Source organism: Melospiza melodia, chromosome 4 (assembly GCF_035770615.1).
Source record: "Melospiza melodia melodia isolate bMelMel2 chromosome 4, bMelMel2.pri, whole genome shotgun sequence".
In the NCBI taxonomy this organism is placed as follows: domain Eukaryota; kingdom Metazoa; phylum Chordata; class Aves; order Passeriformes; family Passerellidae; genus Melospiza; species Melospiza melodia.
The window spans coordinates 9,348,878-9,368,084 of NC_086197.1; the positions used below are offsets into that span (position 1 = coordinate 9,348,878).

Genomic DNA, 19,207 nt, shown 5'->3' on the forward strand with positions numbered 1-19,207 from the left:
GACCCTGTCAATACCAATTTCCTCTTCTCAGGCCACCACGTTCAGAGTTTGGTGGGCATTCAATAGAGATTTACTGTTGACTGGGTAATTTGAGTTCATGTGTGTGGTGAAAAATTAGTGAGGAGAATTACCTCGAAAAGTGGATGCCATGACAATGCATGTCACCATGGTGTGACCAGCTCTGCTGACATAGGTTTCAAAAGCTCTCCCCCTGTGAAAATGGGGCCTGTTTGCAAATTAATTAGTTTCTGGCAGCAGCTTGATTGTTGACCCAAAGTTTGTAGAGTGGAAAAACAATCAGATTAGTGTGTTCAATATAAAGGCCCAGCGCGGCGCTCGAGTGCAGTTTGCCAAACTGTTGAAGCCGTGAATAGACTGAAACAAATTCTTCTTTGAGAAGCCAAGGCAAAGGTTAAGTGTGATGTGACTGGAGCACGCTGGCCATGGGGCGGTGGGGAGAGAATCAAAGGTTTCAGCCACACAAAAATGGAGAGTGCTGAGCGAGTTGCATTGAATTTAATGAAATTCACAGCTTCACACGCAGAAGTGTTTGGCAATGTTTTAGTCTGTGTTAAAGGGAGAAATAAGATGGCTTTGTTTTAAGAAGTTTTCTTTGTACATCCATGTGGGACACCAGGGACTGAGCCTCTAAAGGGTATTAGAGAGACTTCCTGAGCCTGCACGCTATTTCTAAGCACCTGCAGACTGAGGTTTGTACCAGTACCTCCCACTCCCCACCACACACCAACTCCCTTTATCTCCAATGATTCAGTCCAAGCTTCCCATTCATCACCTCCAACATTTGGACAGGGTTTTGCTTTTAAGTAGTTCTCGTGCAGGGGCTCATGGACAAATATATTAGAAATCCATGCTTATGAAAAAATGACTGGCTAAACCTTGTTATCGAGGTAGTGAGTCAAAAGATAGATACTAAAAGGTACAACAGACCAGATCTGTAGCTGATAATACGTGACAATCACCTCTATGCAGCCAAGATCTGATTTCTGATCTCATTATTGTGCTCATCTCATTTCATTATCGCTCTTCATTCCTTCAATGGCTATTTTTTTACATATGCTTGCCCTTCATCATCCATTTTTGTCATTCAGCATTGCTATCACCCTTGTAGTATTTTCTTTATATCAAACAATTCCTATGCATATTTAAAACTACTGTTTTCCCACTATGACAAATAGAAAGAAAGAAAATACCAGCTATTGGGAAGGAGCTCATGTTCATGGGCAGTTGAGGTGTCTTCTTTGGGAGCAAAGTCTTAGTCCTGTTGGCCTGGGTCAGAATGCCCGGCAGACCCAAAGGAATGGGCCTTGGGAAAATATGAAGGGCTGCACACAGCCCACCACATAGCCCCCACCCCATCAATTAACTGAGATGCCCAGCAGAGCTAATGATGTGAGGACACGGCCCCCTGGTCTGTTCCCACCTCTTTTCCCCATTCCATAAAATTCCAGCTCTTAGCCTGCGACCTGCGCAAACTCTGCGGTTTGTTCTCGGTAATGGGGCTGAACCTGCCCCCTTCCCAGCAACATTCCTGAACCGTGAATTGCCTGTCCCAAAAGGCATTTAGTGCTGCTTGCAATTAACACAACTGATTGCTCAAAGCCGGCACCTGAGGTGGCATGGAGCCAGCTGGAGGCGTAATTGGCTCCTTAGCTGGAGAAACATCCACTTCAGAGGGGAGTCTGTGACGATGGAATTATTAGTTCAGAGGAAGCCAGGTATGTGAATACCTGTTCTATGCATTAAAGCCTCCACCAGCACTAGGCACCGATGAATTATCACAGACTCAAAGCCTCCCTTTCTCTGTCTCCGGAACTTCCCCTTCCCTTTGTTCCTGAAATCGTGCACATTTCAGCCTGAATATTTGTAGGGCTGAGTAATTGCTTTTGTTCTTTGGGTTATTTAATTACAAATCTCAGTAGATGACAGGTCCTCTGCTCTAAAGGAAGACATCACATTTGCACAGTTACAGAATCCCAACACAAATGTGTGTGGCAAATCAGTGACTGCAGATTTATTCATGCCCTCTGGGACCTGCACTGCCTTTTCAGCTTAGCATGCAATATGATTTAAATTACAGCTTGTGCAGAGCTGTGCCTTGGGATTACACTCCATGTTTCCAACTGTTTATAGTTCAGTGAGCTTTAACCTCTGTGATTCTGAAAATTAAATAATGTCACGGCTGATATCAAACTGATGGCTGGTACTAGAATGCTAAACACTGTGTAGTATTAAAAGCCTATTTTTACAACAAAGTGGAAACGTCAATGTATTTAAAACATTGATATCACATTCAGGTAGTTCAAGAACACAATTCAAAAGTTACACTAGCAAAGAATGGCAAAGCTAATATTAAACTCTATTATCAAGGATAGTGTTTCAACTCCTGTGTTTAACAGACTTGTGGCTGTGGACTTTACTAGAGCAGGACTGAGCCTGACACAGAGCTTTGTGATGACACAAAGACTTGTAAGATCAATAAATGTAGATAGACCATCTGTTGTGGTTAAATTCACATTTGTTAATTCCTTGTAGAAGTTTCATTATTTCTGAAATACTGTGATACATCAAGTGTTACGTCTTGAAGACGTTTTTGTGCTGTAACTGTAGACATCTTAATATTTCTGTAGGCTTTGAAGAGGAGCAGAGGAAACACCTAATTAGAAAGATCTGTATTTAATATGACATGTAATTTCCCTTCAGATTACATTCCATTATTTGCAAGGGTTTAATTGATACAAAAACATTGAGATTTTTTTCTCCATATAGTTCTGCAAACCCATGTTTCCAGGATAGAAACTGTTCCAGTCCCACTTGAGCCACTTCACCCTGTTCCTCCCCAGGCTCTGTCAAGGCAACACTGCGAAACAAAAGGGTGAAACTGATGTCACCAACAGCATCATTTGGGCCACAGAGCTTCATTCATGACTGTAGTGTAAGGAAGGGGGAGCGGGAAGAGAAAAGGACAAATGGCAGAGACAAATGGACACTTACTTTTCACTTGTAAAGGCAGCATGTTGGACTAAATAACAGAAAATAAAGAAGAATTCACACAATTTCAATTATCAGATATGATATACAGATCACAGACACAAAAAAATTTTGACAAGTGGTTCCTCATTTGATGCCTTTGAATTTTGACAGTGGAATAGATCCTGCACCTCCCATTTTGCTGCACTGCCAAAGTGATGCTTTTTGTTCCCGTTGACCTTTAGAATGCCCTATACTACTTATTTCAGGCTTCAATGTCCAGCTCTTAGTTATCAAAGTGGTTTCAGAAATATCCCATCCCTTGCTATTGCATTGAATTCCATGGGCTTGTGTAAATTTATCTGTTTTAAAGGGTGGCTGTTAAGTTTTATTTTTAAACATGTAGCTAAGTGCTTTTACATGCAATACAGTAAAAAAAAAAAAGAAAAGATAAAGTGTATAGTAACATCTAAGAAATCAAAGTATGAAGGTGATGACCGGCTAATAGCTGATAGTCAGAAGCAGTGAATGCCATAGATGATATGCTGGTGTACAGATAACGTACAGTGTTATAACATTTCTTTTGAGAATCTCTATATCAGTCTCAAATGTTGTCCAAAAAACTGTTGAGAGTGACCCACCAAAACTGAGGCTGATAAGCCTTTTTTTGCTCTATTTCCCTCTGTTCTGAGATCACTGTATCACTGTGTCTATAGGCTGAATGTTTTTGTTAGTAAGGTGAGTTGCCTTGTGGTATTAGCAGGGAAAATTAACTCTTTCAAAGGCAAGGGTTAAACTGTAAATCTTTGAGACCACCATTTATTGTACAGCCTCCAGCAGAATTTGCTGTTCCAGAGCACTTAGAGTTGCCACAAACACCCTGAGTATATGAGGACAAAATAGTTCCCTTTCTGATTTGCCTTTTAAAGTGATAAGCTGGCCTGTGTTTTCATCCTAGCTTATGGAAAATAATATTTTTAACATATCTTTATATATATAAGTTTAATTTCCTATTGGCAGGCTTTAAAGATTTCTGTTCAGATAGGTACAGCAAGATTTTTAGGAAGATTTTGTTAGAGAATTTGGTATAAACAGAAACAAGATAACATTTCAGAAACAGCTTTTGTACAGATGATCATTCAGAAAAAAAGCAGAAGAAAGGTTACTTTGAAGACTGGATTACATATTTTTCCCATTCACTGCACAGGTTTTATGAAATAGTTGCAAGCATTCAGTGATAATACATTGTATCTGTTAATCTTGCCGCATATCTGAGAATTGGTGTTTATTGATTTTTTTACTGCTCTTTGGGCAAAATCCAATATCCTTGTAAATCAGAAGTGTTCTATTGATGTCAGTGAGATTATTCATATTTCCTGAGCTCTTGAATAACATTTGTCACCCTGTAAAACTTGGTAGTCATGGGGCACAGCTCTCTTCAGCTACCCACTCCTCCAGTCTCTGTGTCCTGTTCTCCTGTTTCTCTAAAGCAACTTCCAGTAAGGGCAGAAAAAGCTCCATGGGAGAGGGTACAAAACCTTTCTATGTGGTATTTTATGTGGATCATCAGCTTTTTCACAAGATGGTGTAAATGGGTTGTCATTACCAATACTCAGTTCTGTTCCATGTTTGGCATACTGTCAGCTTTAATATTTTGTGCCAGACCTGTTGGTAGAAAGCATTCTTTTTAAAAAAAAAATCCATTTCCCATTTATTATAGGGCCCATACTTTTTACTGCTTTTCTTTTTTTTATTACTTTTTAAATAGTTCTGTTAAACTTTTTGCCAGTTCCTCTCACTGTGATTTATGTATCACAAGCACAGTCCCCCCTCATTGCTTTTAAAAAACACAAAAATTTTGAGTCTGAGACAATAAAATTTTCATTCTTAAAAGTCACAGAAATTGCATCAAATATTTTTAAGTGATGTCAGTGAATAATAATAAAAATTAAAATAGTGAAAATAAAAACCAGATTGCTTGTACAGAATTAAAGTATAAGCCAATGAAAAGCTGTTTGAGAACAAAACTTTCTGACAGTGCAGGTACTGTTGCAAAACTTTTCTATCTGAAGCAACTTCACAGTTTTCATCTCACCTGTGCTATCAAATACTTTTTTTTTTCTTTTTTAATGAACAGAAGTAAGTTTCACACCAACAGTAAATGAGTACATTATTTCAGTTGTGCAAAACCCTGTTAATACCTTATGCTGACTGAAGCTAGATTAAGTTGGAAACACATAGTGCTCACATGGCCGCTGAAAGAGGTTGTCATAACTGATGCTATCACACTGAATACCTCAGGTTGTGCTGAGGGATTTTTCTTCCACTTACAGATGCCCTATTGCATTTTGTGTTGCTGTGCTACACGGACACATGAACTAAAACCAGTCATTCATCCAGACCTTTCCTCAGTTTTTGCTGCCATCCCTCATTAATCCCACTTTAATGGATTTTGTGTCAAGTTGCTTTACACTAGCTGTAAAATTTCATTAAGCCAACGAAATGTTTCTTGTAGTTTGACAAAATTACCTCAGTTCTTTAGCCAAATCTAAAGGATTTAACAAAGAAATTACATTACAGGAGACTGGAAAGGTTAGGAGATTGCTGCAGGAGTTCTCCACCGGATGACTCCGTGGGAAGTGGCGTGGGCTGATGATCATTTCCAAATGAATGAGCATCCCTCACGGAGTGTTGAGACTATGGTAGAGGCCTGTCCAGTTTTTGATGTGACATCAGGGAGATCTTTTTACAGCTACACAACCCCTTCCACACATTTCAAATTGAACCTGGCAGTACAAAATTTGGAGTTTTTCTTCCTGTTTTCATGATAGATTATTTTTGATGCAAAAGACATATTTTTTCACTTTTTAGGGAGAAAAAAGTAATATTTCTGTGGGCAAAGGGTTCTGGAGACAGGGTTGTATGCTGCGTGGAGCTGGCAGAGAAATATTAGGAATTTAGCTTTCAGGAGACAGAGGCTGAAGATGTGCTTGTCAAGTCAGTGCTGTTCAGCTTTGCCAGTCATACTGCTGAAGGCTGTCCCATTTTCCCTGCACTGGAATGTGTTTGCCATGATAATCCCCAGCTATTCCTCACACTCAGCCAGGTATTTGCCTCCTGCAAAGTGCTGTGTCAGGAGTTTGGCTATAGCACATTCCCTCAGCCTTCCGCACACCTTCTTGTGCCCTTAATTTCCAGGTGGCAAAGAGGAAGAATATTCCACCAAGACATAAACACACATCTCTCAGCATTCAGAAAGGCCTGAGAAAATCTCATTAATGGAGAGGAACAGGTTTTGGTTTCTGACTTCTAGGATCAGCTGCCATAAACTGCTTTAGCATCTCCGGGGACTTGTGCTCCACCTGTGAATCTTCAGAGCTTACAAAAGGCAGGCCTGCAGCATGGCTCTGTATGCCAAAAGTCTGTAACACCCCAAATCAGAAACATCTTTTGTCTTCAGTGCCTCCACGCTCCACTTCCTCCCCTAATACATCACGTCTCAGCATAAAGACTCTGGTATTTAGTTCTTGTCACTCATCCAGAGCTCTAAAGATGTAGGTTACACAGTTAAGGCACAGGCTTTCTAGTGTTTTTATTTCCAAACATCAATGTCAAAAGCTTCAGATAAATGACTGAGAGAGGAAGAAGCAGGCTCTTAGCTGGAACTCTCATTACCTTTAAGAAACAGAGAAAATTGAGATTAAAGTATTCCTAAATGCAGACAGTGTGCTGCAAGCCTCACTTTCTGTTCTGTGATGGACACTAGTTTTCTCAGTTGCCCAATTACTCTCTCTGAGGGACAAGTAAGTAAGTTTAAAATTAATTGTGTTGATAGATATACAACAACCTTGAAACACTGTCAGAAATGGAAAAGAGGTGTTAATTTTGCTTGTTGTTCTGTAAGGAGATAATAATCACCTCTCTTAAATTAAATAGGGTGGATAGATCATAAGCATTGTTTTGTGAGAAATCCAATTTATCTTGAGCATTAAGCTATAATTTTACTGAACTTTTATATTCACTTTTCTTCACCATATAATTAGTCTTTAACAAGGAATCAAAACTATTGTTGTCTCATTAGAACAAAGGCTCCAGAAACTGATAATTGCATCAGAGATCAACATCTTCTCCCTTCTGTTTCCTGTGGGAGCCAAAATGTTACTCCCAAGATGTGTTCATGCTGAATTACGCCTCTAAGGCTGAGGAGATGAGGGATCTTGGGGTGGTGGCATTGCCTTGGCAGGTACACAGGACTCATTTACAATTCTCCAGAGGTGCTGAGCACCCACACTGGGGTTGTGCTCCCCTTACCCTGCATCGCTGCCAGCCCCCGGTCCCAGCCTGGCCCTGCCAAGCTTTCCCTTCTGCTGGCTGCCCCCAGCATGGAGCATGAATGCTTTAGGATGTTACCACACACCTTCCCTTTCTTGCTTTTTGCCTCAAATACAGATCAGTAATTCCTTTAAAAAACCAACCATTTAAATTCAATTTTATTGTCTCTCATAATGATAATGGTGCATGGATGACACTTATGGTCAAGCCACTGTAAAAGCCACAAGGGCTAGACTCCTGTTGCTGTATGTGTAAGTGTACCTTTGAGATGCAGAAGAATTTACATGTGTAAAAATATGGTGTGTCTTTTTTTAATTCATGTCTTTTGAGTGTTACAGTGCTGCTGCACCCATGTATTGAAATGGCAGAAGAGTGATATGTTGTTGCTACTTTTAATACCTTTCATCCTTGAAAGTCTGTAATCCCTTTGTGTCACACAAGTCGCCACTGAAGCACAGCAGTTGGAATCTGCAGAGGAAGGGTTTGTTGGTTTGAGATTTTTTTTTAATTATGAAAAGAGTTTGGAATCAAATACTTTTTTAAAAAAGTACACTATTTAAATGAAAGGAAACTTTAGTTAAACCTTACACTTATTAGTGTGTTTTATAATCTGTCACACAAAAATTGCCTTTACTAATCCTTGAAAATTTGATAAAAAATAGGATATCACTTCTAAGAAGGAGAAACTAGCTGACATAACTAATGCACTACTCTAAGGTCATCTTGACTCAAAGATAAGCCATTTGATGATTATCATCAGCCTTTAAAACTCTTTCTGAGGGGAATTTCCATTGCAAAATCAGTGAGGGACCATAGGGCTTTTTACCTTATAATAGCTGCTGACAGCTTGATCATGCATGGCCTGCATGCCACACATCCTCCTGACTTTGTAAACAGCATCTTTAAATGACATCTCTACTCTGTGGTCTGTCCTTTCTGTGTTAGCATCTGACAATAAGTTACCACAAAACCCTCATATTAGCTCCATAATAGCCACAAGTTATCCCTTGTGCAAACAGCGTTCCAGCTTTGAGGATATGGTCTGATGTGGCCATCCGTGTTATTGAGGAGCTTCGCTGGAAGCAGTGAATCCATGAGAGCTCTGCTGCATTTTCCTGAGTCCACAGCAGCAAGGGGAATGTGAAAGTTGAGGAATTTAAATGAAGGGACTTTGAGAGAACACCGCTAAAAGCTTTGGTGTTTTGTAAACTGCATTCGAGTGTGTAAAACCACAAACCATCTTAGCTCTCTCATCACCACATATTAACAGCTTTGTCCTCTGGTGACCTTGCTGAGGCAGAAGCTCTGCTCTGCACATTTGTGACTGGAGCTGCAGCTCTCTTCTCTGTGGGTAGTGGGGCTTCACAGTGAGAGCAAGTCCAGATTTTGTGAGGACAGTGTTTGGTTCTCTGTGCTGGGTCCCAGCGGACGGGTGCTGTACGTGGTTATGAAGCCTGGAGTAGCTGTCTATTTTTGTTGTTGTTAAATTTTTAATTTCATCTTCTCTAGCCTTCCTCTCCTCAGGGTCCCAGTCACCCTCTAGTACTTTTCATTAAATTACAGCAATTGCAGTTTTACTGAGCATAAAATTTCCCTAGTTTCCTAGAATTTTCTTGCTGTGAACTGATAAATTAGTCATTTTGACCATAAATATACAATAATAGGGGCATCCAGTTCAAACTCTTTACAAAGCATTTCCTAAGAGAACTGCCCTTTGGTTCTTGTCAAGTGATGAAGAGATGACCCCAGCTTCTGTTCCTTCAGCTTACTCAATCTTGACAGCTAAAGGTAATTTCTGTGCCTTCAAGTTTATAGATCTTCATTAAAATGCTAATACAATTCACTTAGAAAGCCAATCTCTGACTTTTATTGTTTCCTGCTCTTGGGTGCGTGAGTGTATTTGTGCGGTTATTGTTGCTAAAGAGTAACATTTGTTAAAGAACCAGTGCAGATCGATTTACCTTCGCTTTCCCTCAACCTGAAACGCTGAGACAGGCAAAACATGTTTCCATTACTTAAATAAGCAAACAATGGCAAATAAATCATAAAGGCAGCTGGACCAAGGTGCCGTTTTCATAAAGAGCCAGATTTCTCAGGAAGGACAGTTTAATGGGCTGCTGCCAGAGAAATGTCTGCTGAGCTGGTAATTGCAGGAGGGCACACAAAGGTGTCATATGGGATCTAAGGAGCAGCACCACAGCCAAGACAACTGGAAAAAGGAGACTGAAAAAGGTGTGGACTTTAATAATTTGCTTCTTAAAGGCTGATTGTTTTAAATAAAAATCTAAGTTTTTATTTTTAGCTTGTTCACTTTGGCTGCAAGATCAGAGAAGTGTTTTTAGCTGTAATTTTTATTTTGATCGTGTTTGTGTTGTGGCTTTGTTTCTCCTTTGATCATGCTAAAACACGTTTCAGAAATGTTTGTTTGATGTATGCTGTTTTTTAAAGAAGTCTTCTACATTGTCTGCCTGTGTTTTTTAAAAACAATGAATCATTGCAAAATATTTGCTGTCAAATTATTTCTTAAATCCATTTTCCCAAAACAAGCTTTCTGGACTTCGAACCAATGGGAGATTACTTTCAAACAAGAATGTGTTGAACTGTTGCTACAGCATTTCTGAGGGCTATGTGGATTGGAGGCAGTTTTAGAGTTACAGAATACTCCATAATTCCTACTCAGAAATTTGAAGTCATTCCGTCTACCCCCAATAGCTGCAGTGCTATTTTTACACCAGTAACACTTTTACAATTGTTACTGGTGGGTTTGGATCAAAGTCCTATTTCCCATTCAGTAAAACTTGCTTGAAGTTCATTCCAGCATTTCTTTCGTGGCTGTGTTGTGTTGTATGTATGAAATAGGTCAACCCTGACTGAATTATTTTAAACTTCCCATGGGGACCCCTTGATACCAAACCTGTTTAAATTTGCAGGGCAGGGCAGGGCAGTCTCGATACTTGAACGTACACATTCATGGATGACATTCTTTCTTCTGCTGCATGGGTGAGCAATTAGGAGAGCCAAGGAGAAGTCCCTTATTCCCTCATCTGTGGATATCTCCCTTCCAGCCCTCAAAGAGGAGCAGTAAATAAGTGCTGTGCAGTCCGTGGAGAGGGCTGCGTTGCGTGACTGCTGGCCATCTGGCTGATTGATTCATCAAGACCCTCAGCAGCCAGCAGTGAGCATGGTCTGAAGCCCTGGGGTTGAATGCAAGTGTGCATCAAGCCTCAGGCAAGTCAGACAGCCCCTGTGCTAGTGGAACAATAAAGAACGCACTACAGATCACTGGTTCTTAGCTTTATAACCCATGAAATTATCAAGCACTTTTCTCTCCCTCTCCCCGCACATGGTATCATGATGTTGTTTCTGTAACCACTACATTCATTCTAAACAGAAATTAATATATTTTTATATGCAACAAAGCACATGTGGCCTTCTTCATTTATTTGGTTCACTGCATAGACATAAATCTGTTAGATGGAGGAGGGGGAAAAACTCAAGCACCACCAGGTAACAAGAGCAGGGGCCCTCTAACACGAAGAACCACTCTTTTATTGACTAAAACATATTGATTTAACTGGATGGAAAAACAATCCGAGGTGTGCTCAGTAAGAAATATTGTTCAAGAAAAGCTGTTCCATGATGTACAATGGATGTGTTTCTAATACAAGGTTGTGTGACTACTTCATTTGCAGGGATGTAGTCAGGATTATTAATCACTCATTGAAAATCTGAATCCATCTCAGATGAGCACTGTAAGAAGTGTATGCAAAGCATACTGACACGTGCTCTAGCTGTGGCATTAGTTTTATCTGCCTGCCTCACAACCCTCTTCTCTGCTGGCACTCTGACAGAATCATTTAAAATACATATTTTCAATTTATTCAACTATTTTTCTATCATTGTTGTGTCAGTCCTGCTTTAATACTAAACTGTCTTACTATTTCTGGTTCACTTACAAAATTATGACAGGGAAAGAAAAGAATAATAATATGCTAACCGAGGGCAAGTTTACATAACCAGTGCTATATCAGCAATATTTTTGCCTCAAAATGGGGCTCCCCACAGAATCTTCATAGGCCAATGTAAAGTTAGATTTTTGACACCTGATAATATAGTGATTTATTTTAGAACTTGATCTCTTGTGATTTACAAAACCCATTGTGCTAGAAACAAATCATTCAGCCATTTGGGAATGTGTTTAGGTTTTGGTTGAATATTTTTTTTTACCCTTTTTCATTAAGCCCTTAAGGATGTAAAAAAAACATATTCAGAAAAGAGGTTCTCCAGATCCAGTAGCCAAGAACAGTGTCTTCTAATGGGTATCCTCTTTCTCTGATGAATCCTTCCCCAGACTGCAGTGAAGAAATTTTCAAGCTTTAACCCTTGTTTCTTGAAATTCAAGTTGCATGCAAAGCCCTAGTATATCACATAAAAAGTAGTTGAGATATTTTTTTATCTTGTGTCAGTGTAACTTGAAGGCTATTAAATGCACACTAGAAAGAAAGGAAGGACATTTAATAGCTTGCATTACTGGGGTTTGGGGTGGAGAGCTTAAGATCTCAGATTTTTCATGTCCTCAGATGTCTAAAAATGTTTGTTTTAAGAGACAATAGGTGGTAGACACAGTTTCACAGAGATCTGATGTGTGGCCTGTGTTGTTCAACACATTCATAAATAACCTGAAGAAGAGGTTGAATGAGAAGTTGGCTTGTTTTCACATGAACCTAAGTTATTCCGCAGAGTGAGACAGAGGAAGACTGTGAAGGATCACAAAAGGATCTTAATGCAGCTGGGTAGCTAAGCAATCAAATGACAAATTAAATTATTTTTTATGAATATGTAGTGATAAACCATGGGGAAAACCATGAGGAGAGCATGTCTATCTTCACATATAAAAGAATGGGCTATGGACAGAGCACCACCAATGAAGAGTGAGGTTCTGAGGTTATGGCATGTAAATTCCATGACAATTTCAGATTACTGTTTAGGAGCTGTCTAATCCATATTAAGTGCTAGAAATTATTAGGAAAAAAAGGAAAAAAGAAAAACTGAGAATTCAGCAAAGGGAATTGCTCCAGCCCTTGTTAAAGAGCATAGTTCATCCACATCTTGATCACTGAGCATTTTTCCAATACAGGAATTGAGAGGAACCAAATGAAGTTATTAAAATCAATGTTCAAAACAAAAATCAGAAGTAAATTTTAGTTCATTACATTATTTAGGTGAGGAACAATATCCAAAAGGACGTGCTGAATTCTGGAAATGTTCATGGGTTCAAGAAGAAACTAGACAGATAACTGGATTGAAAGTCTATTGAGAGTTAACTAAGGACACAGAAGCAGCAAATCTCAGGGAATCAGCTACATTGAAAACAGCTGAAGGAAAGGACTTGCTTCTTGGAGAATATTATTCGTAATCATCATATTCTTTCTTGTCTCAAATAATTACTTGTGGAGAATCTTGGAGGTTGTGTATTGATCTAAGTAAACTTTGGTCTGAGCCAGTAGGGTCATCCTTCTGTACTTGCATATAAATATATACACATATGCACCTACACACACAAAAAAATGAGAATATATACATATATACACACAGAGTACGTGATAATGCACACACATACACACAAAATTATGCTGTATATACTCATATAATATAAACATCTAAACTTGTAAACTTCTGTGGGCATAACTTGTCCATGTGTCTTAAAAACACTGCCATCCTTAATAAGGCAATGGTTTGCACAGGCCAGCTAGTGCAAACTGGCAAAACATAGCAAAGTTCATTATTTCCATGACTATCTGGCAATAAATATACACTGAAAAGATGTTAATACAGACACTAAAATAGCTTACAATTTCACATAGGAACAGGACTCTGAGTAGTTAAATATAGTTCTTCTACAGTTAATTATCCCAGCAGGATGTAGAATGGTTATGAAACAGATTGGTAAATCTGTTGGATATGCCTTCTTTTTCCAAATATAGTGAAAGATACCAGCTGAATGATCTCTGTAAAATACAGTGATGAGCCAGATGCAACACTGGTATGAATTTATTGATGTGAATTCTATAAAATTCTCTCTCCCAAAACTCCTTTACACTATTTTTATGTAACCCATCAATATGTCCACATTATATGTATTTTCGCTAATTGATGTATCTTTTTTGCCACCAAATAAAGTTTTCACTCTAATAGTTAAGAAATAAAGTTAATGTATGTAAAAAAATACTTTACAAAAATGGCAAGACAAAGTATTTCAACAACTTGAGTAGAAATTCTAAAATATATTTATCTTTTAAAAAGAAGACAAAAATTTGGGAATTTGGGGTATCATGTGAAGGTAGTATCAACCAAAATGTGGCTTTCAACTTAACTTTTTTTAACAGTAATGCACTAACAATTTTCTAGGTGTAAATTTTTTTTAACTGCTAAGGTGAGAACTTTACATTTGTCTCCATAATTCTTTCATTTTAATTTTGACTTATAGAGAAAGATTAACTGAAGTCCAGACATCCAAAGAAGAAGAAAAATGTCAGTAATAAATACATGGAATTATGAAACCATGCTGTAATGTTATACAAACATTTGTAAAGAGATTTCATGAACATTTAATTGCTCCAATAATAAAGTTAAGATTTGTTCATTAAATACCTGTAGCAAACACCTCTCTGTATTAAAGATAAGAGGAATGTAAACATCTGTCACACATTAGCAGGTGATGATGTTCCTAATATAGAAATATTTGCCACGGGATGCAATGACTGGGTCTTGGAAAGAAAAATGACAATTTATTTATGTTAGGAAGATAAATTACCCAGTTCATGCAGTAGTAATGTGCTCAATGGCATTGTCTTCTCAGATCCCAGATTTGTCAGTGCTCACCTGATACCAGAGAGCGACAATCCAGAAGATGACAAGATCTACTTCTTCTTCCGCGAAAATGCAATTGATGGAGAGCACACTGGAAAAGCCACTCACGCCAGGATAGGGCAGATCTGCAAGGTCAGATGATGGATTCTTGGTGTGATACTGAATGCACTTGCAAGCAATTTTAGAAATTGTGTTTTCTCACCTGTTAACTATTCAGTATTAACATTGGAATTAACTCTTGGATCATCCCAAGACAAAAATAGCGTGGGGATGACATAGAGAAATCAATACCATTCAATTCTTTTTGGGGGGAAACTTCACAAACTATGATGTTTGGTTTAAAAAGTCATAGATATCTTCTGAGGCTTAGAAAGTGTCTGCAAAAGAAGGTCTTTTTACAGGAAATGTGGTACTTCCAAGTAGGCCAAAAACATTTGAAGAATTTGCTTTTTAAATGTTAATACCTTTCCATTCCCACATAAAACAGAGGCAAAGGAAGGGACAGCAAAATGATTGTTTAAGGTTAGCTGTAGAAATGGGCAGCCATTCCAAAGACCCTTACTGACTGCAAGATGAATCATTTGTCCACAGCGATAAACGTCCAGATGGTTTTCTGACAGACTTCCAAAAACATTTCTGCTAATGAAATTATATTAAAAAATGTTGTAGTTTTGGCAGCTGTGGTGTTTACAGTAAAATTTTCTGTTAATCCATAAGCACAACTTCAGTTTACCTCCTTGAATTCAGAGGTTCCTACTTTTAAACCAATTACCCCACAAGCATGAAGTCCTCAGGACCCTTTGTTTCTACATTTTGTGGCTGTACAGCTGATCCCACTGTTCTGGCATTTTTGTCTACTTTGTTCCATTGCAAGTTTCATTTCTACTTTGTTGCTACCCAGTTAAGCATAATAAACACCCTCAGCTTTTCCAGGACATGGCAGACCAGGAGCTTTGGAGCAAGATATTCTGCCAATTTCTTTTTTCCCAGTGTTGATTATGTATAAAATTGTACAAAGTTATATAAAGAGATTTGAGGGTTTCTGTTTTTAAATTATGGACTAGTATGAAATATGACACAATCAATGTAAAATAAAAATAATTCACATTTTGTGTCTTTTCAACATAATGTTGCTTTTGTATGTAGAGGGTGAATGTTTCTCTCTTGTTTTCTCTAAATGTCATCTTATTTACTATATTTTATCTCTACTCTGTTGATACTTGAAGGAAAGACTGTTGCTAAATATTAATGCAAAACACTTCTGTTATTAGAATGACTTTGGTGGACACAGGAGCCTTGTGAACAAATGGACAACTTTCCTCAAAGCACGTCTGATTTGTTCTGTGCCCGGACCCAATGGCATTGACACACACTTTGATGAACTACGTAAGTGGCAGAAATGGCTGGGAAATAGAATTGTCTTCAGGTATTACCTGCATGAATTTAACCTGATTTTCTTTTCTTTTTCTTGTTACCATTACAGAGGATGTGTTCCTAATGAACTCAAAAGACCCTAAAAATCCAATAGTCTATGGAGTGTTTACAACTTCCAGGTACAGAGCATATCATATTCTTGCATGGAAACTTGGGTGGCTGCTGGTTTTAGAGAGGTCTCTTTGTTAAAAGTGTTTTAAAAAAACACAAAATTTTCTTAACCTTTGAACTGAGAAGTCAGTGTCAGTAAGAAGTAGTGAATTAGGTTTCTTTCTTACGAGCAGTGTACATCATCACCCTGAAGCTAGCAAACACAAAGACTATCAGTTTCTCAGGCTGCTCTTGCCATTGAATTGGCTTTTTATAGCAGGGATCAGCATTTGTAGCCCTTTACACACAGATTTGGAAAATGAATGCAAGCATAAATAAACTTGTTTGGGGGCAGTGTAAAATAGGAAATCTGTGGAGTGAGAAATTGGCTAGACAAGGAGATTTTAATAAAAAATATTGCTGAAATCTGGAAAGTCTAATGATCTTTCAAAGGTTCTGTTATTGAATCACATATAACTGTGACTTGAATGTTTTTGTTACATTGTGCTTTCACCAAGAACAAAATATACTTGTAGCTTTGGCCTGAGGAAGGTTTGCTGTACTGGTTGTATTGCCATATTTATCTGTGAAGGAAACAAGTTTTAGTTTCTAAATAAAAAGAATGTTTCTAGTGATACCAGGCATAGAAAAGGGAGATTTACAAGTCCTTACTGTCTTCTATAAAAAATGTCAGGGTAAGAAACAACACTGAAGTTTTTACTTGTGCTGACCAAGTGATGGAAGAGACTGCTAAAAAAATAGAAAAATGTAGAGTGTAGGAAAAAATTGAATAGTTCTCTAGGGAAAGCCTCACTGAAATTTACTCAAATCTGGGCTTTGGCCTTCTGGGGACGAGATGTTTTAAAGAGTGAAATAGCAGCCATCTGCTAAGGAAAATGTCTGGGAGATCATATCAGTTTTGCTGAACTTTCACAGGAGGTGAGTGAGGATTGCTCTGAGAGCGTGTCAGAGGTTTGACAATCATCACATGCAATAAATTAGAAAGCATCAAGCTGCTATTCCCATAGCTCTAGCGCTTGATTAAAGAAACTGATTTGGTTCCTTCTCCCCTCATTTTCAGCAATATCTTCAAGGGATCAGCAGTGTGCATGTACAGCATGACTGATGTCAGGAGGGTGTTCCTGGGTCCCTATGCCCACCGAGACGGCCCCAACTACCAGTGGGTTCCCTACCAAGGGCGAGTGCCCTACCCACGGCCAGGAACTGTGAGTACCACAAGGAATCTGAACTGGGAAGACTGAGGAAAATATTTCACACATGACATGGTCCTTGAGCTGAGATCCAGGAAAGAAACTGACACAAATAACGAAATAGATAGAGTGGCGGAAGGGAAAGCTAACAGTTCCTCCAGGTCCGGAATGTACTGATCTTTTTGTAACATATGAAACTGCAGTAACAACTTCACTTGGATTTTAATTTTGGCATTCGTGTTAACAACTTCAAAAGAAGTTTTGGTAATGGCTGGAGAATTTTATTGAAAGTCAAGTGTTTCATAAATTATATTGCATTATCCTTTCCTTGGAATTAGGGTTTTTCCCCAAATATTGGCTGGCTGAGCCATTCTTCATAAAAATGAATGGAAAACAGAGGATTTGCCTATTAGGAACTTTCAGTCCACATTAAATCTAGGACAGTAAAACAGATATTTCTGCAAGAGATGATAGAGTAACTACAATAGTTTCTAACTTCCCCTGGAATTTTTTAAAAATATCTGATTTTACCAGATTCTCTGTTTCAGGTTTATAAATTACTAAAATATCCATCCATATAAGACATCCATATTTCAACTGATATCATCACATTCTAGAAATATTTAACTGCCTCTGAAATTTCCAGTAGTCTAAGAAGATGGGACATTTATGAAACAAGCATTAATTGTATTCATTTGGCTTGCTCCTCAGCTTGTGTAAATCAGCTTGGCCCATTTATGTTGAGAACTGTCATTGCAGAAGATTACATATATATGTACACATGGATACATAAAAATGCATATGTGGAAATAATATATATGTCTAAAACATTCTTCTCAAAGTCTTCTTAAATATAAGGCACAAAAGAAAACAGGAATAACTTTGCTTCTTTAGTTCATCATATTTTCTACTTTTCTCTGGTATATTTGAAATTGTCCTTTCAAATCTGATCTTTCAACTGATATATATGCTCAGCTAATGAAAATTACTTCCTAAGTAAAAGAAAACAGTGGCTCCCTGACAGCTGGATTCCTCAGCACTCCTCACTCCTTCACTGCAAGTAAAGGAATTTCTAATTTTTTCCAGACTTAAAATACAAGCTCTGCAGCATAAAAGAGGTTTCATTTCTCATCTGATGGTGGAGCTTTTTTTCCGAATTATTACAGTTAATTCTGTTATGTCAGGGAGTTGGGTTTTTTTCTGAAGTTCTATTGTGTTACAAATCTAGAAAATGTGAATGAGTAGATATTTTTGGTATTTCTTGTACAGCTGTTCTCACCTTTTAAGTTTAACAGACTTAATGTTCATTATTCTGTTCCTTTGTACTCCTCTTTGACTGCAGTTTCAATTAACCTTTCTGAACAAAACCAGATACTAGATATTATGTAGAACGATGGACAATGAAGAATGTTGCATGTTTCTATTACAGAAATAGACTGAGATAAAGAACTGACTGCTGCACACAGACTCTGTTGCATTCATTCCTATGCAGAGATGAGATGCAGCTCTGTTGAGATTCTAAATACACAACTCAAATATTTGCTCTTGAGACTGGCAGTTCTGTGTCCTGAGACAGTTCTGGCCTCAGTTCTGCCTGGGAGTTACTCCTCAGCTTCTCTGAGGGTCTTGGTCTGAGTTGTACATGAGACAAGGATAACTTGATCAACTTCCCCAGAATAAGCAGAAAAACAAGGGCCAGAACCCAGCCCTTAAGTGGCAAATTGAGCTAAGACACCAGAGCCTTTGTCAAAGTAAGGAAATGTAGTTTGGTTACAAATACTTTGTTTCTGGCTACTCTGTCAGAATGGAGTTTACAGTTTTTATTAAGATTTGCAAAGTGCAAAATGTTCAGATTCCACCATAAGCTGTTTTCTTTCCTAAAATCAAATGTAATCCCAAATTTTAAGGTCTGCTTAGCCCCACAGATGTAGTGCAGGAGGCCATGCCACTATAAGTCTTGTTAGAGGGCAGTAGTTTGTCCTAGCACAATGCCAGGACTCCAATCCTGGGCTCTGCCACTTTAAAAAAAGAGGCAAGCCCTCACAGTTGCTAAAATCATTCTGTTGTATTAATGAGATAAAACTGAATTGTAAAATGAGGTGCATTTCTGGCTGGAAAGAAGCTTTTTTGTTTATAAAGTGATGAAGTTGCGTGTATTTTCAATGATTTGAAGATCTGTTGAAAATAAAAAAGAAAAATATTTTTGAAGTTCCTCAGATGTCAGAACTTTGGACTCCTTTTCCAAGAAATGAAGAAAGGGATGGGAGGAAAGAAACTGGTGT

General features: G+C 38.3%; 1 protein-coding gene across 1 annotated transcript in view; it reads left to right on the top strand.

Moving 5' to 3' along the window:
- The window catches only part of SEMA3A (semaphorin 3A), a 165,447-nt gene that overhangs the window by 113,624 nt on the left and 32,616 nt on the right, over positions 1 to 19,207 (top strand). Inside the window, exons 7-10 of the mRNA XM_063153781.1 lie at positions 14,180 to 14,322; positions 15,462 to 15,576; positions 15,674 to 15,743; positions 16,796 to 16,940. Of these exons, the coding sequence (XP_063009851.1) occupies positions 14,180 to 14,322; positions 15,462 to 15,576; positions 15,674 to 15,743; positions 16,796 to 16,940 (473 nt within the window). The remainder of the gene's footprint in view (positions 1 to 14,179; positions 14,323 to 15,461; positions 15,577 to 15,673; positions 15,744 to 16,795; positions 16,941 to 19,207) is intronic.